At 45.5% G+C, this 27,032-nt stretch overlaps 1 protein-coding gene across 12 annotated transcripts in view; it reads right to left on the bottom strand.

Annotated features, from left to right (window-relative positions):
* LOC114709125 (RNA-binding protein 14) overlaps positions 1–26,523 on the bottom strand; it is an 85,917-nt gene extending 59,394 nt beyond the window's left edge. For 4 of the 12 annotated variants that reach the window (XM_037208295.1, XM_028892789.2, XM_037208296.1 and 1 more), the window contains exons 1-2: positions 7,611–7,944; positions 6,180–6,602 (exon numbers count right to left, since the gene is read on the bottom strand). In XM_037208295.1, coding sequence (XP_037064190.1) covers positions 6,180–6,591 — 412 coding nt within the window. In that variant the 5' untranslated portion in view covers positions 6,592–6,602; positions 7,611–7,944. The other 8 variants (XM_028892792.2, XM_028892787.2, XM_028892788.2 and 5 more) reach the window with 8 other exon arrangements.
* Positions 26,524–27,032: the final 509 nt, after the last annotated feature.

Raw genomic sequence — 27,032 nt, 5'->3', positions numbered from 1 at the left:
ACAAAACTGGACTCTTACGGACATGAAGCTGGACTGAGCAGCTAAGTTGGACTTTGAAGTTTATGTCAGACTTCCTTACTCTGAGAAATGTTTGCTACCATTCTCTGCCTCATATCACTAGTTAAATTCTTTAAAAGTGCCTAAGACAGACCTTTGAGAGTGTGAGAAATATTCTTCAAGATTAAGATGATGCCATTTTGTAGGTCTTCATAGGATTTGAACAATAATAATCAGTTAACTAGTTACGAACTTTATCATTAGTGGTCCTATCAGACCCTTTCACAACATAATGCAATACAGCAAACTCAAGAAAGGAAAAAAAAAAAAAAACTAGTGCCGCACAGCTAAGAAATTCAGCAGACTCTGAGAAGCTGCACACCTAAGTCTAAATGTCTGGATCCCAGGTCAATTACAGAAGCACACAGACTTGACCCAAAATTCACCAGTACACCATTGTGTTCCAGACACAAATACAATGAGAATGCCTCCTACTATTAGAAGCCCTGGAAAAATAGGCACAAGAGCAAAGGATATTTACTTCAAATTCAGCATTTAAGGATTTGTCTGTAAACTGAACCATGCTAGTAACCTCACACTAGCCCTGCAGAAGGCAAGCAAGGAGGGCAGCCTAATTGGAGGCCACAGAGGGATGACAAAACCAACAGGGGACACCCCCCACTCTCACCTCAAACTTTAAAAGGCTGAGTACCGCGCCCGATCCGCATACTGCTCCCGCTCATACCGGGCCATGTCGTACAGGGAATTCCGCATGACTGCTGAAGCTTGGGACAACTCACTGCCATGCCCGTAACCGTAGCCCTCTCCAACAGTGGGGACTGGGCCTGTAGCGCGACGCAGGGGGCTCCGATCCCGCCCGTAATATGAAGCAGAAGCTGCAGTACAAGAAGCTGCAGCAGCTGCTGCAGCAGCAGCTCCTGAAGGCGGCAACAGATGTCTATTGTAGGGATCAAGAGAGGTGGAGGTGAGGTGACTGGCCATGGCTGTGTTCTGGACTTGTGGCAGCTGGGACAGAGTCTGCTCTGCATAGTTATATGCAGAGGCAGCTGCAGCTGCCACTGCCTCATAGGACCGGGCAGCACGGCAGCGCTTGTAGTAGGCATCTAGCGCTCCGTATGCGTTGTTGTAATACAATGAATCCCCATAACTCATGGTGTAAGGCGTGCGCACCGCTCCATACTGCTCATTATACTGCTCAGTCAAGTCTGCCACGCGGCCCGAACGATCTACTGGACACTCTTTGGACCAGTGCCCCTCTTTCCCGCACCGATAGCAGCCGCTCTGGTCTCCCATCCCGGGCGCAGTCCTAAGCCGGCTGGTGGACAACTGCACGTGCATTCGTTTGCCTTGAAGAAACAGACGCAAGAAGGGTTGCTATCACAAAGTAATAGCCCAAGCCCCTACCCCAGCCACTGGTCACAGCAATGGCTTTTCCTAAACAACTCTTGATGTGTGTGTGTGTGACAAATTGTCAAAAAGACTTTCTTTGGGGGAGGGGGAAACTCAACATATAGATTCAGTATAAATGGCCTGATTTCAAGCAAAGGATAACCAGATGAATAAGAAATATTATAGCTATCAACACCAGCTTTCTGTTTAAGAATTCTACTCTTACTCAAAAAAGGAGAGATTTCATCCACTGCCAAGTAACTGGACAAATAGCTACCCCAATGGCCCAATACAAAAGAAACTCAAACTGAGAGTGCTCCAAAAACCTGGCATTCCCATCTTTTCTATCAAGATTGCATTAAGTAGGAAAAAAATGTTGAGCCAATTTTATGCATAGATACCCCAAATCAAAGAGATTCTAAAGTTACCAACACTTAAGAATGATCAGGATTTGTTCCAAAGCTGAGCCTGGCAGCCAAGTTTCAAGCTAGATCTCCCGACTAGTCATGAATTAAGGAAGTCTGGGGACACAAGATGAAGGTCTTCTCTTTAAACTGTTCTATCTCATTTAATAATCATCCTAATAGGGATTAGCCACAATTTGACTCTCCAGTAAAAGTCAAAAGAAAATTGGGCAAGCTGTCAACAAACACACACACAGAGGAAATACATTTTAATAAAAAAGAACAAGAAAGGTACAAGAATAACCAACAATGTCAGTGAAACAAACTGCTCAGAGAAGAATTACAATGCTTTCTTATTTAAGAGAGAAGATGAAAAAAGCTGAGCATGGTGGCACTGTCCTTAATCCTAGCACTCTGAAGAGTGAGGCTAGAGAATAGTTAAACTGGAGCTCAATATGAGTTACATACAGCCTGTCTCAAATATCAAGTAAGAATGTGTAATTCTAAGAACATGCTCCAAACACCTTTCTTTGAAAATCCCAATTGGTATTTTGAAAATACAAAATAGCTCTAAAAGTCCTAATAAAAGAAAAGCACCAACTTTTAGAATAAAGGTTAAAATTAAAATCTCAATCTTTCACCTAAGAAATTTCTACTAATAATATCAACAAGTTTACTGGCAAATGAATTCAAAAGTGATCTAAACCCAGCAAAATCTTCACAATGCAAAGACTCCAATGTACCCAAATACATATGTTAAAGAGGTAACAGAGAAGGGGGCTGGAAGGATGGCACAGTGGTTAAGATCACTGGCTGCTTTTCCCGAGAAGTCAGATTCTATTCCCAACATTCACATGACATCATAATTACCTGTAACTCCAGTTTCCAGGGGATCTGATCCCCTCTTCTGGCCTCCAAGGTGCCAGGCACACATGTGGTACACACACACACATACATGCAGACAAACTCATTTAAAAAAAAAAAATGTGAGGAGAGATGGCTCAGAGGTTAAAGGCACTGTCTGCTCTTCCAGATGACCTGGGTTCGATTCCCAGTACCCACATGGCATCTCACAACCATCTACTACAAATCCAGTTCCAGGGGAACTGAAGCCCTCTTCTGGCCTCCTGGGGTACTAGGCACACATGAGGTGCACAGAAATACATGCAGGCAAAATACATATACATAAAATAATAAAAATAAGACTAAAAAAAATAACTTTTTAAAAAGTGACTAGAAGTAGGTTCTCTAGCACCAGAGAAAGTGGTAAATAATCTCACCTGAAAAATCAAAATTAGATCCCAGAAAATAGAAAAGAAGTGGAGAGACAAAACACAAAAATAGGTAAAGCTTAATAAATCTACTAGGCTCCAAATCATCAAAAGAACAAAGACAGGCAATTAGGTATTTACAGGTTGTAACAGACTACCATGACATTTGGGGGTGGGGGAAGACTACGACGCCACAGGACTTTAGGACATATAACAAATTACAAAAAAAAAAAAAAAAAAAGCAATCAAGAAACAAACAAACACATTTAAGACAGAGTCATTCATTGATAAATGCCCTGATGTATGATTTTGTTGATTCTGGTGTCCAAAAAAGGAACTAAACCTTTTAAATTTAAAATCAGTTTTCTTCAAGTAGGCAAGCAAAAAAGAGAATATACCCAATTGTGATAAACTGAAAAGGAAAGGATCAGTCAGGTAAATTATCATTACTCAACACACACAAAAAAACCTCTAATCAATTAGGAATTCAAACAGAGGCAGGCATGGTAGAGCATGCCTTTAATCCACTCAGGAGGCAGAAGCAGGCAGACCTCTGAGTTTGAGGACAGCCTGCTCTGCAGAGCAAGTTCCAGGACAGCTAAGGCAGTTGTTACACAGAGAAACCCTGTCTCAAAATACCACACACACACACACACACACACACACACACACACACACACACACCCCACACACACACTGGGGGCTTGGGGAACACACCTAGAGGAGGCTGGAGGCAGGAAAATGGCTTGGGCCCAACCTTAGTAATGAAGAAAGGAGGGAAGAGATGGCCTCCAGTTGTTGCTCAGGAGCAGAACACTTATTAGCATGTGGAAAGCACCGTATTTTTAAAAAAGATGGCATTACAGTAAATACTGTAAAATTAACTAAACAGGTTAGCATCTTGCGCTCAAATGAACCACACCGTCCTCCCCTTACACATGTAACTGCCACTAGTAGACACCACCTCTTTTGTGATTAAAGTGCTGGAAAGTCTCCAAAAATCAGGTATCATGCCAGAACCCTCCACAAAAGCAGTCTTTGCTTCCAATTAAGTTGTTGACAAAATAACTCTCAGCTTTCCAATTAAAAAAGGGAAGCAAACTAGACCTCCTGAGAAATGTGTGACATTTTTAATAATGCACAGCAATGCCCATGACACTGGGCACTTGTCACATGGGGGGGGGGTGTCATCAGACTCTCAGAAAGGTTCAATTTAAGGGAAATGAACAAAGATGACAGTAAAGCACTGTTCAACAAAAGTAGCACTGAAGAAAAGAACCAGCCACTACTTTGTGTTAATATAGCCAGAACCCAGATCTGAAACAGTTCCGGGGGGAATCTGCACACATACTGTGCACATACATACCACACTCAAGCAACACACATAAAATACTTTAAAAAAAAGAAAAGAAATAGAAATACAGTTAGGGGTCTGGTGGGATAGCTCAGCAGTTAAGAGCACTTCCTGCTCTTCCAGAGGACCTGGGTTCAGTTCCTAGCATCTGTATCATCATGTGGCTGACAACCACCTGGCTCCAGTTCCAAGGGATCTGACACAGTCTTCTGATTTCTGTAGGCCACACACATAAATATTTCAAAAATTTCTGTGTATCCCCCCCCCTCTAAGAAATATAGCTATGACTTCCAGGACCATTCTGTAATTTGGAAGTTCATCAGAACCTTAGGAAAAACTTTTTCTGACTCTTGGAACCTGGAAGCATGGGAGGAGTTCAAAGTTCAGCTGGCAATTTAAATGTTCGGCAATCATTTAAATGCCACTCTTGACAAAAAGTTTTGATCTTAAAATAAAACTAAATACCTTCCAAATCAATTGATAATCCACATCAACACCCAAGATGCCCTTTGGGCACAAAACAATTCACCTAACCAGGGCTTCATGGTAACACCCAAACTATCCCCCAAATGTCTAAACCAATGTACTCATACATGCACCTGAAACCAACTAGAAAACATGCCATTATTGCTCCAAATCCCAATGCTTCCTCCCTAGACCCTTAAAAATCAGTCTTCTAATGCTAAGTGGTTTTGAAAATGTAACTCCTTGGCACAGATGTAAAGCAAAATTAGTTAGAGCCAGAACCTTTTTTTTTTTTTTTTTTTTTTGGTTTTTCGAGACAGGGTTTCTCTGTGTAGCTTTGCGCCTTTCCTGGAGCTCACTTGGTAGCCCAGGCTGGCCTCGAACTCACAGAGATCCACCTGGCTCTGCCTCCCGAGTGCTGGGATTAAAGGCGTGCGCCACCAACGCCCGGCTGAGCCAGAACCTTTTAAAGCTCATTATCTTTACTGAAAAGAACTGGGACCAGAGGGGAAGCTTAACCCAAATTGTCCCTGACATGTTGCTTTCTCTGGATTTTCCTCTATCAAGTGCAACACAATGGTGATGCTGTGTTGAGCCAATAAACCATCGAGTGAAGCTTTTTGTTCTACAAAAATGGGGTAAAAGAAAAAGTCTTCAGAGAAATGACTTGTCCCCCCCTCCTTTTTTTTTGTTTTTGTTTTTCTCTGTGTAACAGCCCTGGCTGTCCTGGAACTCACTCTGTAGACCAGGCTGGCCTCAACTTAAAGAGATGTGCCTGCCTCTGCCTCCAGAGTGCTGGGATTAAGGCATGCATCACCACTGCCAGGCAGAGAGAAAGGATTTCACAACAGGCTCAAAAGCCTTAAAGACTACAAATGAAAACCAACTTTTTGCCCCCAATCCAAACCACCAGTCTCCATTTTAAGAAATTCATTACCTACTTCCTTCCTTGTTTCTGAAGGCTTCATAAGAAAGAGGTTGAGGCTCAGTGGACCCGACCTGACTCAGGGAGTAATGGAAAGAAGCCCTTGTCACCTGACTTGTCAGGCCTGACCACCTAAGTTCCATACCTGGGACCCACATGCTAGGAGAGAAAAGACTCCCACAAGTTGTCCTCTGATCTCCATTCGCACGTTGCAGTGCGCACACATGCACACAAAATAAATGAATAAACAAAAAATTTTGCTGAAGAAATGGATATCCCAAACCCTTTACTCATCCAATTTCTTCCTAATAGCCTTGTGTTGAGCTCTCTCCCACCAAAAGAGAGTGATTCACCTTGAAACTCTGTGTTGTCAAGGCCCCTGATGGCCTCCACTGCATCCTCTGCCCGCTCCATGTGTACAAAGGCATAATCTTTCACGATGTCACATTCGATGACTGGGCCATACTCCTCAAACTTGGCCCGAAGCTCTTGGTTGGTACAAGTGGGGCTGATGTTGCCCACATGTAACTTGGTTGAAGCTTTGCTCTTATTCTTGCTGGCTTCCACATTGATGTTCACTCCGTGCAGCTTGTAGTGGTGCAGGTTGCGTATGGCATCCTCAGCGGCCGTCTTGTCCTCTATGTGCACAAAACCATAGTTCTTAATGATGTCACATTCCAGCACCTTCCCGTACTGCTCAAAGAGTGAGCGGATCTCTTGCTCTGTGGCCTCCCGGGGCAGATTTCCAATGAATAGCTTCACCATCTCCACACAGCCTGCAGGTAAAAAGACAAAATTTTTAAGGGGAGACCTAAGTTCACAGCCACTATTCAAAAAATTAATTAATTAAATTACTATCACCTCCTTTCACTCTAGCATACAGTTAAAAAAAAAGGGGGGGGGGCTGGAGAGATGGCTCAGAGGTTAAGAGCTCAACTGTTCTTCCAGAGGTCCAGAGGTTCAATTCCCAGCACCCACATGGTGGCTCACAACCATCTGCAATGAGATCTGGCACCCTCTTCTGTATACATAATAAACACATTTAAAATATATATATAACAACTTCTCTTCCCGGTATGCCCACACATCTCCAAACAATAACCCACAGGGAGTTCAACAAGAGATCCCCACAAGAACTTCTATTAAAGTGGTAGGTCTCTAACAGGGCAGTCTTTTGTAGACAAAGGGATTTTGTGGTTCTGGACATCAAACCTACAGCGCAATACATTATAGGCAAGTGCTCTGCCACTGAGTGTACATCCCCTGCCCCTAGACAAAGAGTAGTTTTGTGTATAAATGAAAAACTACATATACTGAGCATTTCAGCCCACTGTGATGACCATTAGAAAACAAGATTCGAACTACTAGACTTGCTAATTAATTAGCTCTTCCTCTCTTAGCAACCGTTTCCGGAAACGTGGGCCTTGCAGTAGCTTCGTTCAGGAGTTTCCTTTGAATAGTGAACACTGGGCTCAACCACATAAAAAGCATAGGAAAAACAGAAAGCACCCGAGTAGGGGAAAACTTTTGGGGGAACACACATTACAAAGTAGTTTCTACAGAAAGAAAAACTGCCTGGTGAAAGATTGGAGCTACAGACTGGTTAATGACAATGCCCTGGGGCATGAGAAATTCTGTCTAAATCTAAGCGTTATCTGGGCGGAAACCCCAAAATAGGAAAGCGAACAAAGGAGAGGATGAAGTGGACAAAAGGAAGGTATTCCAGGGACCAAGGGGTGGGGGGTGGGGGGTGGAGACTTGGGGGAGGGCTGCTTCAGGCTTACCGCACAAAGTCGAGGACCGAGGTCGGCTCTCAGTGGCGGGTGCGCGGGCCGCGACCCCACTAGGACAACCCTGACGCCCAAGGGAGTCAGGTAAGTTTTAACAGAGCAAAGAACACAGCAGGACTTGGAGTCTCTCACCACATGGAAATCTGCAGGTCGTCCTCCTCGCAGCGCGGGTGGTTCTGATAAAACGCTAAAATGGCGGCGGCCACAGCAGTGACTCTGGGTAGAAAGGGGGCGTGAACCTACCACCGGATTGGACGTTCGGTAAAGTAATAGGCGGGCGTTCCCAGAGATCCTCTTCCTGATTGGTTACCGCGAACGCCAATTACCTGAGAGGCCAGGAAGAGGTGGAAACGTCAGTAATACGGAGCTTTTATACGAAAGCCAATGAGTACCCAGCCTAGTGAAACCGAAGCCACTGATTGGGCAAGAGGTCCATGTGCGGGAGGAGCTACAAACGTGGATTTCTTCGAAGTGCGGCCCGCCATTAGGCAGAACAAGCAAGACCCTGAGTGTGGCAGTTAGTAGCTCCATGGCCCCAACTTTGTTAAGCTTTCATATTCCATCACTTCCACTTGCACACCCTGAGAGTACTCAGTCCTCTAATCCAAGATTTCACATCCCCCTTCAACTGAACGCCACTACACCCCGCAGCATGGATACTGCATCCGAGCAGTTTACACAGACCTCCGGCAATAAAGAGCCAAGCGCCCGCCCCTACTTAAAATCAACCTCCACCCTGGGCAATTTCCACTTTAGCCCTCCGGGAGCCCCATAGCTACCCAGAAATTAAAACTAGGTAGTTGAGAAATTCTACAACAGTTCATGGATCCAGCTTCAATTACGGTGTAATGGCCGAAATGAGCCAGCCAGAGACCTAGAAGGCACTGGGGTTAAAGAACCCTCTAGGCAACCGCCTCCCACCGCCCCAAATGGTGTGTAAACATGAAACTGACCCCCAACCCAACCTCACCCCGCCAAGAGAAAAAAACAAAAAACAAAAAGCAAAAGCAAAAAACGGGAACAGCAAAAGTTTGATTTTGTTTGATTTTATTGGGTGCCATTAACCAGAGCTGCAAAAGTTTAAACTCCCTAGAACTGACCTTAGAAGAAAAGGCTTTGTCACAATTCAGCTGTAAACAAATACAAACGAACATTCTTCACAGGGTCCAATTCCCTCACATTTTTCTCACCCACTGGCTGCTTCATATAGTCCCATACTCAGGGAGCAAGCAACTTTAGTCATGACCCTTTGCAAAGCAGCTTTTGAAGATGGGGATAAAAGGAAATGTGCTGAATGGTAACTTAAACATGAACAAGCAGAAAGCAGGGGAACTTCATGAGAACAGGATGATCAGGAGTGAAATAACACAAATAGCATACTTCCATCCAAAACTGACACACCGAGAGCGAGGGTGAGGGGGGAGAGGGAGAGAGGGAGGGAGAGGAGAGGAGGAGAGGAGGGAGGGAGGGAGAGAGCTTAAAACAAAAAGCACAAGACAGAAAACAAGCCTAACTAAGTAGCAGAAAACTAGTCAATTTAAGTATGAGAAAAGGTATCTTTAAAAAGTTAAAATATAGCTGGGCGTGGTGGTGCACACCTTTAATCCCAGCACTCGGGAGGCAGAGCCAGGTGATCTCTGTGAGTTCAATCAAGGTCAGTGTGGTCTACAGAGCGAGATCCAGGACAGGCACCAGGCACCAAAGCTACACACAGAAACTCTGTCTTGAAAAAAACTCAAAAAAAAAACAAAACAAAACAAACGAAAAAAAAAAAAAAACAGAACAAACACATACATATACATTTATACAGAGAGACAGAGAGAGAGAGAGCGAGAGAGAGAGAGAGAGAGAGAGAGAGAGAGAGAGAGAGAGAGAGAGAGAGAGAGCGCGCGAGAGAGAGCCAGGCAGTAGTGGCACAGGCCTTTACCCCCAGCACTTGGGAGGCAGAAGCAGTCGGATCTCTGAGTTCTAGGACAGCCTGGGCTACATGGCAAGTTCCATGACAACTAGGGCTACACAGAAAACTCTGTCTTGAAAAAAAAAGAAAAGGAAAAAATTCAAAATATAACACTAAATATGGCCATGGTTCATTTCACTCTGATGCACCTGAGACTGATTAAAGGCCACCTGATATCAGTAATCAAAACAACCAGTTCTACTGTCCTGCACAGGATCTTTCTGAGGATGTCTAACACTACATTATCACAACTCAATATGCATCCAGAAATGCATATGGTATAGGAATCCTTTTCTCTCAGTTCAATCTTCAAAGTTTTCTTAAGCTGAAATCCCTGAAAAATAAAAACAAAAAACAAAAAACAAACAAAACAAAAAACCTGCAATAGCATACAGGACCAATTCATTCACTAAACTAGAATCTCTACAGGTTCAAAGGTAGAAACTGGCAACAATTCAAGGGATCACAATTCACGCCACTGTGCAGACATCAAGACCACCAGACCTCACCCTATGACCAACCCCCAAATCGAAATCATCTCCGTTTTTAAAATCTATTACAGTTGACCAGGCAATACCATGAGAGGCACATGAGAGGCAGGGACAGTTGAGTCTCTGAGAGTTCAATGCCAGCCTGGTCTACATAGCAAGTTCCAAGCTAGCCAAGCCTACATAGTTTGACTCTGTCAAAAAGAAAAATGGGGTGGGGGTGAGGTGTTCAAACTTCTCCATGGACTAACAATCTACCCAACCAATTTCTTGCTACATTCTCAGTCTGCTTGACCACTACCAGCCCTCCAGATAAAGACTGGTTTTATCGTCCCTACCTACTCAGAATAGAAAATTCTTTCTTCAGATCTTTTACTGGCAACCCCATCTAAAGGCATGGACCCTGACTTGTAACTCATGATTTCATGCTACTTTTGCAAATAATTACTATCACTTGAAATTCTATCTTGTTCATTTTCCATATTATATGCCCTCAATATTAGAACTACTCTGGTAACATTGAAAGACACTCAAATATTTGCTAAGAAACTAATGCATGAGAAAACTTTTGATAACCATGAGGAAGTAAGTGACTGAATTTTCAGTATCATGTTAAGACCTTGAGACAGGTGGGCGGTGGTGGCCCTTCTCTAAATTAAACAGCGCGGATCTCTGTGAGTTTGAGGCCAGCCTGGACTACCAAGTGAGTTCCAGGAAAGGTTCAAAGCTACACAGAGAAACCCTGTCTAGAAAAAAAAAAAAAAAAAAGATCTTGGGACATAGGTATGTTGGCTGGAGGAAGATCTTGGGACATAGGTATGTTGGCTGGAGAGGTATATGCTCAATGATAAGAGCCTAACATGTGAGGAACTTAAGTTTAGAATCCCAGAACTTCAAGGAAAAAGTTACCAGTACTGTAAGCATACACCCTTACTCTTATCATCACCCAGAACAACATTCCAATTTCTTTCGAAACAAAATCTGGTAATCAAGTCCGAGGTGGCTTTTCATCATAACTTTGATAAAAGCAAAATGAAGCCTTAGGTAAAGAGGTTAACTATAGATCAAGTGTCTTCATATTGATGTCTATTTACCCACAGCTTACTCACAGGTTACTCACAGCTATAGGAACTTGGTGTATAATTTTCCCTAAATAAAAAAAAATTAGGCACCTAATTCAATCCCTCTACCTTATCTATAATCCCACCTACAGAAGCACTTTTGCTGCCTGAGCCATCTCACTGTCCTGGAATACTATTTTTAAATCATCTTGTCTGTCAGGGCTAGGGATGTTACCCAGTCACAAAATGCCTGCCTAGCAAGGACCTGGGTTCATTCTGCAGCAACATAACAAAAAATTCTTAGATGCCTTTTGTCTGACCTCAAAGTCATGATCCTCCTGCCTCAGCCTTTCTAGTACTAGAAATATAGCCATAAGCCAACTCATCCATCTAATAATTTACACTTTTAATAAGTAACTGGCCTCTAACCCAAAAATGAGTTACAAGTTTGACCCAAGTTCAAATTAAAAGCCAGTTCTCCTTCCAGGATGTTCACAGGGAGCCAACAGGCTAACCCCCACAGCGGGCCTGCTCCAGGCCCTCTGCTAGTTAGACTATACTACCCCTGACATTCAGACTTCTCTCCTTGTCCACAAACTTCGTTTTCCACAAACGAAAGAACATGATCCTAGGGCACAAAATAGTGTCATCAGAGTCTGGGGAAGGGTAACCAAAACTGGTGTGGTCTAGCAGCTTAAGTCACTATTATTTACCAGTCAGCAAAAATTCAGATTTAAGTATGACTTGTATGTGCTGCATTCACACCTATATCCAAGTCCTTTGCACAACTAAGTGCTACACTAGGTCATTTCAGTGACCCCAAATTCTAATGTCTCATTACTAAAATGAATTTCGTTTTATGGGTATGTGTGTGAGCCTGTGAGTATTTATGTGCACCATGTACAGGACCCGCAGAGGGCATTGGATGCTCTAGAACTAGATAGAGTTAAGGGTTGTTGTGAGCTGCCAAGTAGGTTCTGAGAACCAAACCCAGTCAGTCCCCTTTGCAAGAGCAGAAAGCACTCTTAACCAATGAGCCATCTCTGGAGCCCTAAGAGATAAAACTTAGTAGCCGACTATAACACTTGTCATTTGTCCTATGTTCACTCGCCCCTTCTAATACTAATAGGGAATAATTACGAGAGCTAATGCATTTTGTTTCGATGAACATTAATATATAAATCACTTTTTTGGTACTAAAATTATCATTTACATTTCTGAGTTGGTTAATAAAAAAATGACTTTTAAGCAATACTTAGAACTGTGATCATTGTCAGATGAGGAACTAAGGACATAGCTCAGTTGGTACAATGCTTCCTAGCATGAAGGAGTCCCTGGAGTCATTCAAATCCCAAGCACCATATACACTGGGCACAGTGGTACATGTCAGTAACTGTAGCACTTGGAATGTGAAGACAGAAAGATATGAATTCAAGGCCATCCTCAGCTACATATGGAGTTGGGAGACCAACCTCAGGCATGTAAAAGCCTGTCTCAAAAAAAAATAAAGAGAAAAAAAAGTAAAGAAAAGGCTGAGTATGGTTGTGCTTCCATTACAGCTTTAATTACAGCACTCATGAAACAGAGGCAGGCCAACAGCTGAGTCTGAACCGAGGGCAGCCTCATCTATCCATTGAGTTCCTGGCCAGCCAGGGCTACAAGTGACACCATCTCAAATTTAAAAAGGGGAAAAAAAAAAGGCTGGGTGACAAATTTGAGGCGTAAGTACTTACTGACATGTCCAATTATCACACAAAGAGGTAGAACTAGGATTCAAACTCAAACCTGAGGCAAGTCCTACTGGAGAATTCTCAGTAGCAAGTTTTCAAATCAAACCTCATTTCCAAAAAAAAAGTATTCTCTAGCCACTGACACATCCTCTTCTCCTCTCCCATCTACCCTTTGCTTATTAACTGTACCCAGTTCACTTCCCAGTGTGGAGATCTCTCTAGTCAACCCAAGACTAAGCTCCCAAGCACTACTATCTCAAGCTTTAAATACAGATTTCAGATGACTCAGAGGTAGACCTGTAATCAACTTTAGGTTTTCAAAAGAAAGTCTTAATTTAGCATGTTTTCAAAATAGAATTTAAATATTAGCTTTCTGTGTGCTATCTTATCTTCTCTATTACCCAAACTTCTATTAAATAACACTAGTCCATAAATCTAGTAAATGTATTTTCATTATGACTTTACCCATTCATGCTACTCTATTTCCACTGACTTGGCTTGATAGGCCAAAACGCGTGGGAAATCAACAGACTGTGAAAGGACTCTCTGACACAGCTTCATTGGGGATGCAAGGGCCAGGAGGGTTGTGTGTAGAGATATGATCAGAAACATAGTACACTCCTCATTGACAGTCTCTCATTACCTCTATTTCAAGAAATAGTCTCAGGCCACCCAACGGAGTTGAAATCAAAAGCCAAACCTCAGAAGAGGACAGGCTGACAAGGCTAGAAGCCTCTATCTATGTAGTCTTGCCGCAACTTCTCCAATGGCCAAGGTCTAGAGGCGATTGATATGTGTAGAAGGTGAATGTTCTGAAGATATAAGGAAAATCCCTTTCCCCCAAACACTCATTACAGTTCTGTCCTCCCATTCACCAAACCTAACTTTCCCCCAAGTTATAAGAACTTAAAACTCAGAAATATATAAAAAGCAAAGTATGAGTGGGTTATAGAATTAACACAAATGAGTATTTTAAATAAAAAGAAACCGTTTTTAAACCATCTGCAAGAGAAAGGAAAATGACAAATGATTTAGCTCTGTAGCTCCTTCTGGCTTGAATGAGAACCCTGAGGGCTGATGAGGCAACAAGGCATCAGGATCTAAAGATAGCTGACAGTTATACTGATCCAATCAATACGCCAGATCACTTTGACGAGTCTGGACTGCAATAAAGATCATTAACACTGGCCCTGGGAACACATTAAGCTGGGTTTTTTAGGGGTTTGGGATTTGTTTTTGTTTTTTGCAGGAACCATGGAATTGTGACTGTGGCAGAAGAACCGGAGAAAAAGGAAAATGACAAAGAAATACGGCAAATACATAGGCCACAATCCCAACCCTATATTCAACCCTCTATCCCCCACAGTCATCACGCCGAGCTTGTAACTTAGCCCTCAGATCATTCTACCATCACAGAGAAAAGTATTAAGAAACCCATCTTCCCACTCTATCCCAGTTCTGCAGAGGAATGAAAATGAGCAGCAAAGCATCTGAAGGCAAGGCGATGAGCAGAAAGAGAAGCAAATAAAAGAGCTATGACCCCAATACTTGCTGAGAGTTCTCAGTTAGCACAAATAAGAACTTCTGATTTTTGAGGCATTTTTACATGATGGGCAGAAGGAAGAAGACATTTGGGGCAAGCTACTGTCACAGCCAAGTTCCTATGAAGCCAATGAAGGAGGCAGAGACAACCCACCCAATCTATTTGGCAGCTGCAGTCACACACACGCACACACATGCATGCACGCACTCACGCACGCACGCAGGCACACACATCCTCCTTTTGCTAAGTCATCTTGATCCAGCAGGCCCCCAATATCTCCAAAGCATCCTTTCCCAAGGAGTATCAGGTTTCTGTTATCACTCCACTTCACCAGTCTTCTTTCATCTACCCATCAAGTTCAAGCCTCCACCTCACCCCTGGTTCTAACTGCTCAGGTCTTCCCAGACAAGCTAAAGTGTAAGAAGTTTCCATTCTTCCCCCAAGAATTCCTACTTGATTTGTCTGCACTCCAGCCCCTTCTCAGGAATATAACACCTTCAGACATAAACCTAGCAAGAAAACATCTAAAAACCATAACAGATGCAGATAGGGAAAAGGAGTCTCAGGTGTTGTGATGACCGAGGTTGGCAGGACACAGGAAGGATGCTCCGTGGTGAAGTTCAACAGGTGAAGTACCAGGATTGGCCAGAACGCCCCATATACTTCAAATATTCCTTGCCCCTCATTTCTCCAACCACAGGGCAGTACCGGATAGTGACATCACCCCACCCCACTATGGCTCCTGTCCCCGGTCCCAGCCTCAACACTCACTCAAGCCTACTGCCTGGATTCATTAGCTTTGTCAACATTGCAGCAACCCATTACCCAATCCCAGTCAGATCTCAACCAGAACCACCCTGCTGGACCGTAGTTTTTGCTTTTTGTTTTTTCCTGAGCTGGGAAAAAGTCATGGACATTAGTCAAACATAAGCAGAGGAAAATGGGCATTGTTTACTAAATTTTGATGTGATCAACTGAAACTGATGGTTAGAAAGTCCAACCACTTGGTCTGAACTCTCCAGTTCTAAAGATGGATGGCATGCTATTTAAGACAATAATGAGCTTACTCCCACTGGATACTAGGGAATCATTCTAATCCCCCCATTCAAGCACGTTTCCATGCCCACTCTGGGTCTTCAGGCTGCCTTTCTTCTAGCTGCCATGTCTTCCTGGATGTCAAACTGGCTCACCTGACACTGAGTGCAATCAAGACAATGACAACCAGGTTTCCAAACCACAAATCGCCCCAAGTTTTATTTGTAGTCCATACAAAAGAGAAAAAAAATTAAGGTTTCTAACACCACCTACTTGGGGAGATAGGGAATTGGGACTATGCCAGTCACCATCAGCTAAAACTTCAATGGTAATAAGCAGGGATTTGGACACATACCAACTGACTGTCCCAACAGGATCTCAGTCTCAATAGTCTCTACAGAGGACACTCACAGCCCCCTGGACTGCTGGCACAGCTTGGCCCATAGGAAATGGTTAAAGTAACCCTTTCCTGGCCTCCCTCACATCTAAAAAGAAAAACGCACCGCCTGACCTCAGCTGCAGGTTGTATCACCCTCCAGACAACCTTAAGTATCGCGCAGAAAAATAAAAGGGAGCCAGGAAAAAAATAAAAATATAAAAGAAATATCCATTCTGGGGAGATGGCAGGGTCGAGGGAAAACCGCAGATCTAAAGCCAGTAGCAAGATGTGTTGCTGAGGCAAAGAAACAAAGCAGGTCACTGCCAAACACAAAAGGGTCCTCTCCTGGGGAAGGCCCACGTGACAGAGGGAGGGGATGAAAAACCACCATCGGGAGAGGGATGAGACAGGGTGGGGATAACCTGGGTCTGCACCCTACCCTACCTCTTCCTCTCTCTCCCTTCCTGTGGCGCCCCATCCCCAGGATGGCCCTACATGCGGCGCTGGTAGCCAGAGTGCATCTGAGCTGCCCGCAGGTAATCATTATAGGAGCCCGAATAGCGTGCGTAATCGGAATGGGCATCGGGCAGGCGACGGTAATCCAGCGAGGACTTTGTCGGCGAGCGGCGGAACGAAAGCTGCGACTCTGATAAACGGCGGTAATCAGAGAGCTCGGCTAAACGCCGGTCGGAACCATACCTAGTCGAGAGAAGAAGACAGTTGGTGAATGAGACAGTTGAGGGAGGGCTCCAGGTGGGCCTAGGGGAGATGCCACTGGGGACAGGGAGGGTGTTATCAGATTTGTCTCCAACCGTTTGGTTTCCTTGTCAGAAGGCTCATCATCCTATCCAGGCCAAGAAATCAACCCTGGGTTCAAGTCAGCGGGAAACCAAGCCCTCTGCTGAAGCTCTCCCTTCCAAACTAGTCAAGGTGAATTTTGGTCTACATTCCCAAACAAACTATCCCCATTCGTAGGCCCTGCACAAAAAGACCTTGGTTCATCAACAGAACGACGGACGAAAAGCAGGGTCCCCAACTTCCTTCCCAGGGTGAACACACCTCATAAGCTTGCCTTCAGCCAGTGAGTGGCAAAATGACTACTCTTTCATATCTACCCCACCAAAACCAGGACAACAAGGGAATGGGCTTAACGATCCTTCAGACAGTGGGAAAAGCTGTGAGCCAATCCTGCAGAAAGTGGCTATATGGCACAACAGGCTATCCTAGAATGGTGATGTTTCCTGGCCCTAGGTTGTTAGTATCAACCCAGACTGAGCACTATGCTCCACCTGAACCCTGATGGCCAGAAATGTTCAGACACTCACCCTCATGACCTTAGGACAGCCCACAGAAGTAAGACCAAGGGAGGGGCCAATGGCTCCTGTTTCCCTCCCATGCCAACCTCAGCCCCTTGCCCTAAGCCCCAGCTGGGGGCTGAGGCGGAGGGGCATACAGTACCTTTTCGACATGGCGACAGCCTTTTTGTAGGGATCGTCGTAGCTGGCCCGGGGTGGGGAGAGGCGGGTACGCTCATAGGGCGGTGGGGTGCTGTTGGCGTTGGCAACGGCCCCCTGGGACATGGACAGGTAGGCTGCTGACGGCTGGCCTGTCCCATCGTAGGCACTGCCCGGCTGGCCACGGTAGGAGGCAGCAGCCTGGGGATGCTGCTGAGCAGCATAGGAAGCAGCCAATGAGGCTGACGACTGAGTGCGGTAAGGAGCTGCCAGGGTGGCAGAAGGCTGAGCCCCATAGGCAGCTGCTGCACCATAGGAACCAGTAGCCGCAGCAGCAGACTGAGCTCCGTATGAGCCTGACAGGCCCATCGATGCTTGAGCCCCGTAACTATTCAGCTGGGTCTGAACAACTGGTTGAGCCCCGTAGGAACCAGCCATTGGGGTAGTGGCTTGTGCAGCATAGGCAGCTGGCTGGCTAGCATAGGCAGCAGCTGTGGCTGGCTGTGCCACATAAGCAGCAGGCTGGGAAGAATAGGAAGCAGCCTGTTGTGCAGCATATGGGGCAGACTGGGCACTGTAAGAGGCTGAGGGCTGGGCACTGTACGAGGCTGCCTGGGCTCCATAAGCTAGTGAGGTGGCTGCAGACTGGGCACCATAGGAGGCTGCCTGAGCCCCATAGGAACCTAGGGAAGAAGCTGCTCCCTGTGTGTTGTAGGAAGAAGCTGCTGCACGAACCCCATAGGAAGAGGCAGCCTGGGCGCCATAAGAGGATGGCTGGTTACCATAGGAGGCGAGGGAGGATCCCTGAGCCCCATAGGTGTTAAGCGAAGAAGCTGCGGCTGCCTGACCCCCATAAGTGGAAAGGGCTGAGGCTGAGGGCTGGGCTCCAGCATAGGGGCCAAGTGAGGAAGCTGCAGCAGACTGGGAACTAGGGCTAGCCAGCTGACCCCTGTATGGGGCCCCAAGGGAGACAGAGGGCTGAGCACGGTAAGAGGCTGCCTGGGCTGTCATGGGCTGAGTCCGATAACCAACACCCAAAGAGGCAGAAGGCTGGGCCCTATAGGCAGCTCCCAACGACACTGAGGGTTGGGCCCGGTAGGTGGCTGGTTGGGCCGTCAGAGGAGCCACATAAGAGGCTCGAGGAGGTGAACGGCGCAGGGGGCTGCGGTCGCGACCAAAGAATGGCGGTGTGGGCTGACGAGCTTGCCCATCAAAGCCACCAGTGCTGTTGCCAAAAGCCTGCTGGTAGTCGAAGGTGGCAGAGAAGCCACCAGTTCCAGGGAATGCTGTATCCCCAGCCCCTGGTTTCTTGGTCTTGTCCCCAGACTGGACAGCCAGGGCAGGCCCCTTCTTCTGCCCCTTGGTTGAGAGTTCCACGTTGATGCGCTTGCCCTTCACTTCTTTGCCGTTGAGCTGCGCGATGGCGGCTTTGGCATCTGCTTCCTTCTCCATGTGAACAAACGCGTAGTCTGATAAAGCAGCAGACAGAGGGTTAGCAATTAGGGGGGCAGGGCATGCTACCTGTTGGGTCCCAAACTGGACACACAACAGCACCCAGCTGTTGCCAGCTACAACCAGGCCTCCAAACCCTCCTCTACGTGAGTACGCCATGAAATGTGGCTGATGTCTAACAAAGCAGTCACCTTTGACTATGACCTTCTTCCCTGTCCCCCTGCCACCTCAATCAACTAACTTTCTGTGACAAAAGGAAAAGCAAAGATGAACTCCAGCACAGGATAAAAATCTTCACAGCCTCTATAAACATAAACCAGCAAGTAAACACAAAAAGCATTTCCAGATCACTCAATTTCTCAGTGTTCTCAATTCAAGCACATCTAATAACCTCTTACCACTCACATCTGAAGCTGAGAGCTTAAAACACTAGAAACAACCACTCACATTTTGGCATGTCTCAATTCTCAGTGTAGGTCCAATTAGGAAAAACAGAGTGATTGCAAGAAGCAAACACAAAATTCCTCCTATGAAACACTTTCATATTACTTTCCAGTTTTCACATCCACTTTCACATACAGGACGACCTCTCAACAAACCTGTGAGGCAACAGGGAAAAGGCCCATCGTCTTCCCTATTAGGTAAACATGCTCAAAGTTCCTAGGTGGCTTGCTGTAAACCAATGTATTAATGCCAGGACCAAAGCCCCAGCAAGCTCTTCCATGCCCTTTGTTTCATCCCTGAGAAGTCCATGGACAGGACTATGTAGTAGGACTAAAAATATTAACTTGGACAAAAGCTAGACCTTATGAATATCACATTGCTTCATCTGCTATTTCCTCTTTAAGGAACAGAAGAATACCTTCCCCTTAAAAAACTGTTTACTGATTTTTCAGGTTTACCCTTAAGGGGCACTTGCTTTTATGGGGGTCGGGGGAAACTACAGCAGGGCCAGGGACTGAACATAGGAAGGGCCTCTCACATGCCAGTTCATGACTGAACAATATCACCAACCTAGGCTCTCTCATTAAAGAACTGAGTAAGTTGTGTTGGGAGAAATTCTAAGGCAGGATACTGATCTGAGAACTCTAATCATCTACAACACAGGGAAAAACTTTAAAGGGGAAGAAATTCTCGATAATATCACATACCATACCACAAACCATAATAATGCCATCAGCAGAATATAAAGGATGAAAGGAACCTGTCCTTGAAAAATAAGGTTCTGCCCCTAACTCCATTTTGGACCTGTGGCTACTTTTAATTAACGCAAGAGCCAGGACCCAATCTCTGTCATATCAGTTCAAGAAATGAAGAGTTATCTGGATGGAATTACTAAGGCTCTATTTTTATAAAACAAATTATTGTGAATGGCCTCCAAACAAGTGTCCTACTTTTAGGACTTTCATTCTGAGATGCCTTATCTAAGCTATTGTTCCTATAGAACAAGTCATCTCCCAAGAAACAAAAGGCAAAAGCCAAGTGCAGTACAATGTAAAGGATCCTGGACTATACTACAAGGCCCAGTCTTAGATCCATTCATCACTGACTCATAAGGTGATCCTAGAGAACTTACCATTTATTCCCCATTAGAAAAATTACCCTACCAACCTCAAGTTAGAGGTTCAAGTAAGAAGACAGAAATGCCTTACGAGGTGCAAATGGATGTAGATAATGGAGAATTATGACAATTCTTCAAACCTAAACTAACCAACCAGAGGTTTATTTCCCTAGAAAATATTATTTTTCATCTATAATAAAACATAATGCCACATAAACTTGAAAACTGTTTTATACAATAAAAGAACAAAATGAGGCTAGAGAGCTGGATCTGCAGTAAAGAGCACTGTTGTTAGAGGATCCAGGTTTGGTTCCCAGCACCCACATGGGTGGCCACAACCACCTGTCTGCAACTCCAGCTCCAAAGAATCCCACACCCTCTTCTGAGCTGCGTAGACACATATATGAAGGCAAAACTTTCATACACATAAAATAATACTTTTTTGTGGAGGGGGTTCAAGATAGGGTCTCACTGTGTAGCTCTGGCTGTCTTAGAACACACTATGCAGGCCAGGCTGTCTCCAACTCAGAGATTCCCCCTGCTTCTGCCTCCTGAGTACTGAGATTAAAGGTGTGCACCATTATGCCAGGCTTAATTTTTGTCAAAGCTAAGGACCGAACCCAGGGCCTTGGACTTGCTAGGCAAGCGCTCTACCATTGAGCTAAATCCTCAACCCCACCAGGCTTAATTTTTAAGAACAACATGAACACCAAGCTTGATGCTCCTCGTTCAACAAATGCTAGTCTTCAATGACCCCAAAGTCAAAAACCGACTTCTTTTTTTAACAATTATGAAAGGCTAAATGTTCCTTTGCACCTAGCCACAGGGTATTTGATTTGTCCTTTGACTCCTGATCTCCATTTTGGGATGAATCAACTAAAAATAGCAGTTGTGGCTGGATAGTGATAGCACACGCCTTTAATCCCAGCACTGGATGGCAGAGCCAGGTAGATCTCTGTGAGTTTCCAGGCCAGCCTGGTCTACAGAGCAAGATCCAGGACAGGCACCAAAACTACAGAGAGAAACCCTGTCTTGAAAAACCAAAAAAACAAAAAAAAAACAAAAAAAAAAAAAAAAGCAGTTGTGGTCTAAGAGATCTTTTAAAAACAGAGAGATCAGGTATGGTAAAGCTTGCCTACAACCCCAGCACTCAGGAGGTGAGACACACAGATGAATTAAGAGGCCAACAAAAGCTACAAAGACACTGCCAAAGGGGGGGGGGGGTTGAACTCACCTCAGGAATGACAAGGGTACCAGGAAATTGCAATGACAAGCAGAAACACCCACTCCAAATGAAAACATCAAGATTTAGCTGGAGCTTAAAGGGAGATGGAGCAGGAAGGTGAGGTGGAAACAGACAATCAAACACCCTGAATGACAAAGGAACCTTGCTGTTTTCTTGAACTTTGTTCCCTCACTATGAAACCCTGGCTGGCCTAGACCAGACTAGCCTCCAACTCATAAGAGACCTGTCTGCCTGACTCGTAAAATGTTGGAATTAAAGGCACACAATGGAGGCCAAAGAGATGGCTCAGTGGTTAAGAGCATGTTCTGTTCATCTCTAGCAAGTGGTTCACAACTCCCTGTAACTTCAGCTCCAGGGGAGTCAATGTCCTCTAGTTCTAGACTCCATGTATACACATAACTTAAAAAAAAAATAAATCTTTTTATTTATTATGTATACAGTTTTCTGCCTGCATATATGCCTGCAGGCCATAAGAGGGCACCAGATTTCATTACAGATGGTTGTGAGCTACCATGTGGTTGCTGGGAGTTGAACTCAGAACTTCTAGAAGAGCTGCCAGGGCTCTTAACATCTGAGCCATCTCTCCAGCACCCAAAAAATAAATGTTAAATAAGTAAATGAATAAAGGCATGCACCACCATGACCACCTACCCATTTTCTTATCATTCTATTCAAAAAATGAGCTAGGAAAAACATGTAACAAAAATTTCAATGGGTTTACAAGGGAAATTAGATCTCCCATCATCTACACCTCACACATGGTTTTGAGTTTAAAAAAAAAAAAGTGCTGCCCAGCATGTGATAGCAGCCCTGTAATCCTAGCAATTAGGAGGAAGGGTAAGGAGGACCAGAGGTTGGAGGCCAACCTAGATTACTCAGTGAGGCCCTGTCTTAAACAAACAAAAAAAGCTTAAATTAAGTGGCAAATCAGAAAATTGAGGTTTAAGAACTGGCAAGGAGGAGCGGAGTGATAGGGGTGAACACCTTTAGTCCCAGCTTTTCAGTGGATCTCTGTGAGTTCAAGGCCAGCCTGGTATACATAGTGAATTCCAGGACAGCCAGTGCTACACAGTGACACCCTGTCTTGAAAACAACTCAACAAAAAAAGAACTGGAATGTAGCAGAGTGATGGTATATGCATAGCAAGTATAAGGACCTTAGTTTGACCCGCCCCCCAATACCACAAAAAAGGGAAGGCAAGGGGAGGAGGACAGAAAAGGAGGCGAAAGGAAGGAAAAAGGAACAGTACTTTCAAATGAGCCATAATGAAGGAAGGCCTCTGATACAAATACAGTCAACTTTTATCAGAAAATGTCTAAGTCTAATCTTAGAAGGAAGTGTGAGGTGGGCATCGCAGTACATACCTACAATAATAGCTTGTAGGAGGTAGAGGTAATTGAGATCAGGACTTCAAGGCCATTCTCAGCTACATAGCAAATTCAAAACCAGCTTGGGCTGCATAAAACACTATCTCAAAAAAGGGACAGGGACTGGAGAGATGAATTCTGAATTCTCTACAAGACTAGTAGTTCTTGGAGAGAATCCAGAATCCGTATCCAGCACTCACATTGTAGCTCACAACCATCCCTAACTCCAATTCCATGGGATCAGATAACCTCTTCTGACTTCTGTGAGCATCAGGCAAGCATGTAGCACACTTACATACATGCAGGCATTTATAGACATAAAATAGACCTAAAAGAATGTCTATGTGCATGCTAAAGATGTGCCTCAGTTAGCAGAAGCCCAGGAAGTCTGTTACCTAGTTTATGAGACTACACAGGGCTAAGTTTCATCATCACAGTACGCAGCCAAACTCAGATCTGTCAAAGACTCTCAGAACCCAACCACCACTAGGACGACAAAGAGCCACTTGCCTGGTGAACTACTTCAAAGAAACCACTGCATTAAGATTAGCAAGTAGGGCCAGGCAGTAGTGGTGCACGCCTTGGAAGCAGAGGCAGGCAGATCTCTGAGTTTGAGGCCAGCCTGGTCTACAGAGCGAGTTTCAGGGCAGCCAGGACTACACAGAGAATCCCTGGGGCAGGGTGCAAGAGGATGGGGGGAATGGGTGTGACTAGCAAGTGATGTTTTTAGGCCCTTCTATGGTGTGATGGCACCGTAATCTGTCTAGCAACAAAGCTAAGAGAATACTAGAAACTGAGTTTTCCCCAAACAAAAACTAAACGCTTTTAACTGAATTTACAAAGGTGTGTACAGAAAGAATGCCTGACCCAAAAAAAAAAAAAGTATTTCTGATATTCAGACCTCCCTTGAAACCTATATGCTTCCTGAAACTGTTCATCTTTGAATATTCAAGAGTATATAGCTGTGGAGAATAGTTATTGTTGCTATGAGGATTTTTGTTTTACAAATCATACCTAAGCTCAAGTAACCAAGCAACTATGTTTTTTTCCTGTGAAATAAAACAGAGCTGGCCATTCTGTGTAAGATCAAGCTTTTGTACTTTTCAAAGACTTGACAGCTCAATCACATGTCCATTCTCAACCTCCCCTCCCAAAATTGAGTAAGGTATTTACAGAGCCAGTCTCTTCTAGTACACTCCCAACTTTAAAAAGCTTTCATCCCAAAAGAGAATGGCATCAGTGGAAGTATGTTCAGATCCTCACCAAATCTTTTTTATCAAAATATAGAGTCTGTGTTATATCAGCCTAGAGAGTAGTTCTGCTATAAATATTTGTTTCCAAAAGAAAAAAAAAGCACAAAACTTTCTAACTCTCACAGGGAATCCACCTAGAGTTCACATCATGTGTGAAGTTATTACCAACCACCACCCTCACTGCTGCTTACTGTCAACCCCAAACAAAGTCAGGCCAACTGCTGGCCTACCATCTGAGGAAGTTTATTGATCCATATGAATTCCAATGGAGACTATCCCTTGAGGTACTGAATTCTAGATTTCCACTCCAGTAGCCAGCCTACCTAAAAACCACAGAAGAAACTGGACAGGTAAATTAAACACAAAACTCACAAAAACTCATATATCCCATCCTTTTGCTGGCCAAGTACCCAAAGCGAGATCTTCTCCACTCTTTTACTCTAAAAAGAAGCAAAACTCCATGCACCACAGTCCGCTTTTAAGTCTTTAGTCTGCGAGAAAGTCTCATTCCAGATATAACCTGAGTTGAGAAACAGAATGCAGTATCAATGCAGAATAAAAATTGTGTTCCTAGTAATGCACACCCCTTTAAACACGCGCCCATTACAGAAAAGACAAGAAATGGCCCAAAACGTGTGACTTTCCTGGATAGCAAATGAACTATTTGATGAGAATGAGCAAGCATCTACACCCGCATTTATTTCCTGTCCTCAAAATTTCCCACAGGGCATGAGCAGATATGAATCCAACAGAAGTAAGGCATGAACAGGACATGACTCCCAGGTTGCACTGTTGAAAACGACAGGGCGAAGTTAACTCGCATCAGTGAAATAGACACTGGCCTGGGTTGTCCCATCAAATCTTGCCAACCAAAAAAGAATAGCATTTAGGAGATAAGCGGTAATAAGACCCTAAAATGTGTCTCAAAAAGACACATTTCCTCAGAGAAAATGAAAACTAGGGAGCTATCCTAAGTATTATTCAAGCAAGACTACTTGGTAAATGATATTTAGTTCAAGTTTAACAAGAGACCCCACACGCCTCTCGATGTCCCCCAAAGCCAGAGTATACATACCCCTTTGCAATCTCACCAAGCTTATAAAACAGATGTGCCCCGAGGCACCAACTTGGCAAGTAAAGGCTATCTGGGGCGAAGGCTTCACAACACAAGCCCACTTCCACATGCAAAAATAAACAAAATTAGGGCTTTCCAGCAGATAAGACGTAAAACTGAACACAAAGCGGAGGGGGGCGGGGGGGGGGGACCCGAGAATTGGAAAGCACAAAACTGCCAAGGCTAACCCACCAAATATTGAAAGGCCAAATGGGTTTGGAAAAGGTCCTTCTGGTACAAGCAGATCCATGACAGACAATGCTAATAAAGATTGCAACCCCGGAAACGACCAAGGGCCCCGTTACCTTCCGCTTAGGAGCATTCGTCAGGAGGGAACCCCAGGAAGGCCCTGGGGCTTTAGCCCCCACCTTTTTTCCCTCTTCCCTTGATCTGACCGATGTGTGCAGAGTAAGTGGGGAAGTGGCGAAATCTTCCCCGCTCCATGGTCCGGTTGGTGCCCGTCACTTCCCAATTTCAGTTTGGTACCAAGCCCTTGCAACCAGGAAAATGCACCCCCGCCCCAACCCGGTACATTCGCAAGTCTCTGGCGCGTCCCCGGCCCCCGTGGCTTCGGCTTGCAGTGGCCACTGCACCCGCCCAAGCCGACTCCTCCCACTTGATGAATGCTGCCTGGACCGCAGCGGAGGGTGGCTCTACTCGGCTCGCCCCCAACACCTCAGGCCCCGCTCCCGCGCACGTCCCCCACCATTCCCAACCGCAAGGACCAACCCCCGGGTAAGGGGCGTGGCTAATAGGCTGGGTGCACCGCGCGTCCCCTCCCCCGAGCGCGCTCCCGCATTACCTTTTACCACGTCACACTCGATGACGCGTCCACGGCGCTCGAAGAGGCTGCGCAATTCCTGGCTTGTGCATGCAGCCGACACATTGCCCACGAAAATCTTCCAAGTGTTCAAGGGCCTTGGGCGCGACATCTCCACCACGAGCGCGCGACCTGGACGCAGCTCGTGGCCATGCAGGGCCTCGATGGCGCGCACCGCGCCAGCGCTCTCGCGCATGTGCACGAAGGCAAACTGTTTCATGACGGCGCAGCTCATGACCGTGCCGTAGGGCGCGAAGAGGGCTGCCAGCTCCTCCGGCGTCGTATCCGCCCCATCGACATTGCCCACAAAGATCTTCATTTTGCCGCCGTAGCCGCCTTCCCGGAGAGACGGGATCTCTCCTACAGCGACAGGCAAAACGTCCGAACGACCCGCAGTCCTCCACAGGAATGGCTGGCGACCGAGAACCCCGCCGCGCAGGCGCTCTAACCTAGCCAATGGGAGACTGCATCCCGCGCCTACGGCAGCCAATCAAAGAGGTGGAGAGAAGATGCCCTTTGACGCAGCCAATCCCAGAGGGCCTGCAGCCCGCTTGTTATCGGAGGGGGCGGCAAAGGCACGGAGGCGCGCGACCAACCGCCGCCGCCGGGGGGAGGGGGAAGGAGGGCCAGCGGCGAGGGAGCGCGCTCAGGCTGAGTCGGCAGAGGCCTAGTCTGCAAAGCGGCCTCTGGCCGGGGTGTGGCACACCGGCAGGGCCCCTAGGAAAACTTTGTTCTCTCGGGGAAGTCAGGGCTCCTGCATTCCAGCTGCCTCGGCCAACCCCCGAGTGCTGTGGTAGTGTGTCTGCCGGAAGGCCAGGCCTGGAGGGAGAAACCAGGACAAACGCCTTCAGTCTAGGATCAGGAACCGATTTCAGGATCAGGACCAGAGAGGCGCCTCCCCTGAGTAGTTTGTTGTTTGCAAGCACATTACTTGGGGTTGCTGAGGCTCTGGAGGA

Source organism: Peromyscus leucopus, chromosome 1 (assembly GCF_004664715.2).
Source record: "Peromyscus leucopus breed LL Stock chromosome 1, UCI_PerLeu_2.1, whole genome shotgun sequence".
In the NCBI taxonomy this organism is placed as follows: domain Eukaryota; kingdom Metazoa; phylum Chordata; class Mammalia; order Rodentia; family Cricetidae; genus Peromyscus; species Peromyscus leucopus.
Note: the sequence above shows the minus strand (reverse complement) of the source record. Positions and strands in the feature narration are given on the sequence as shown.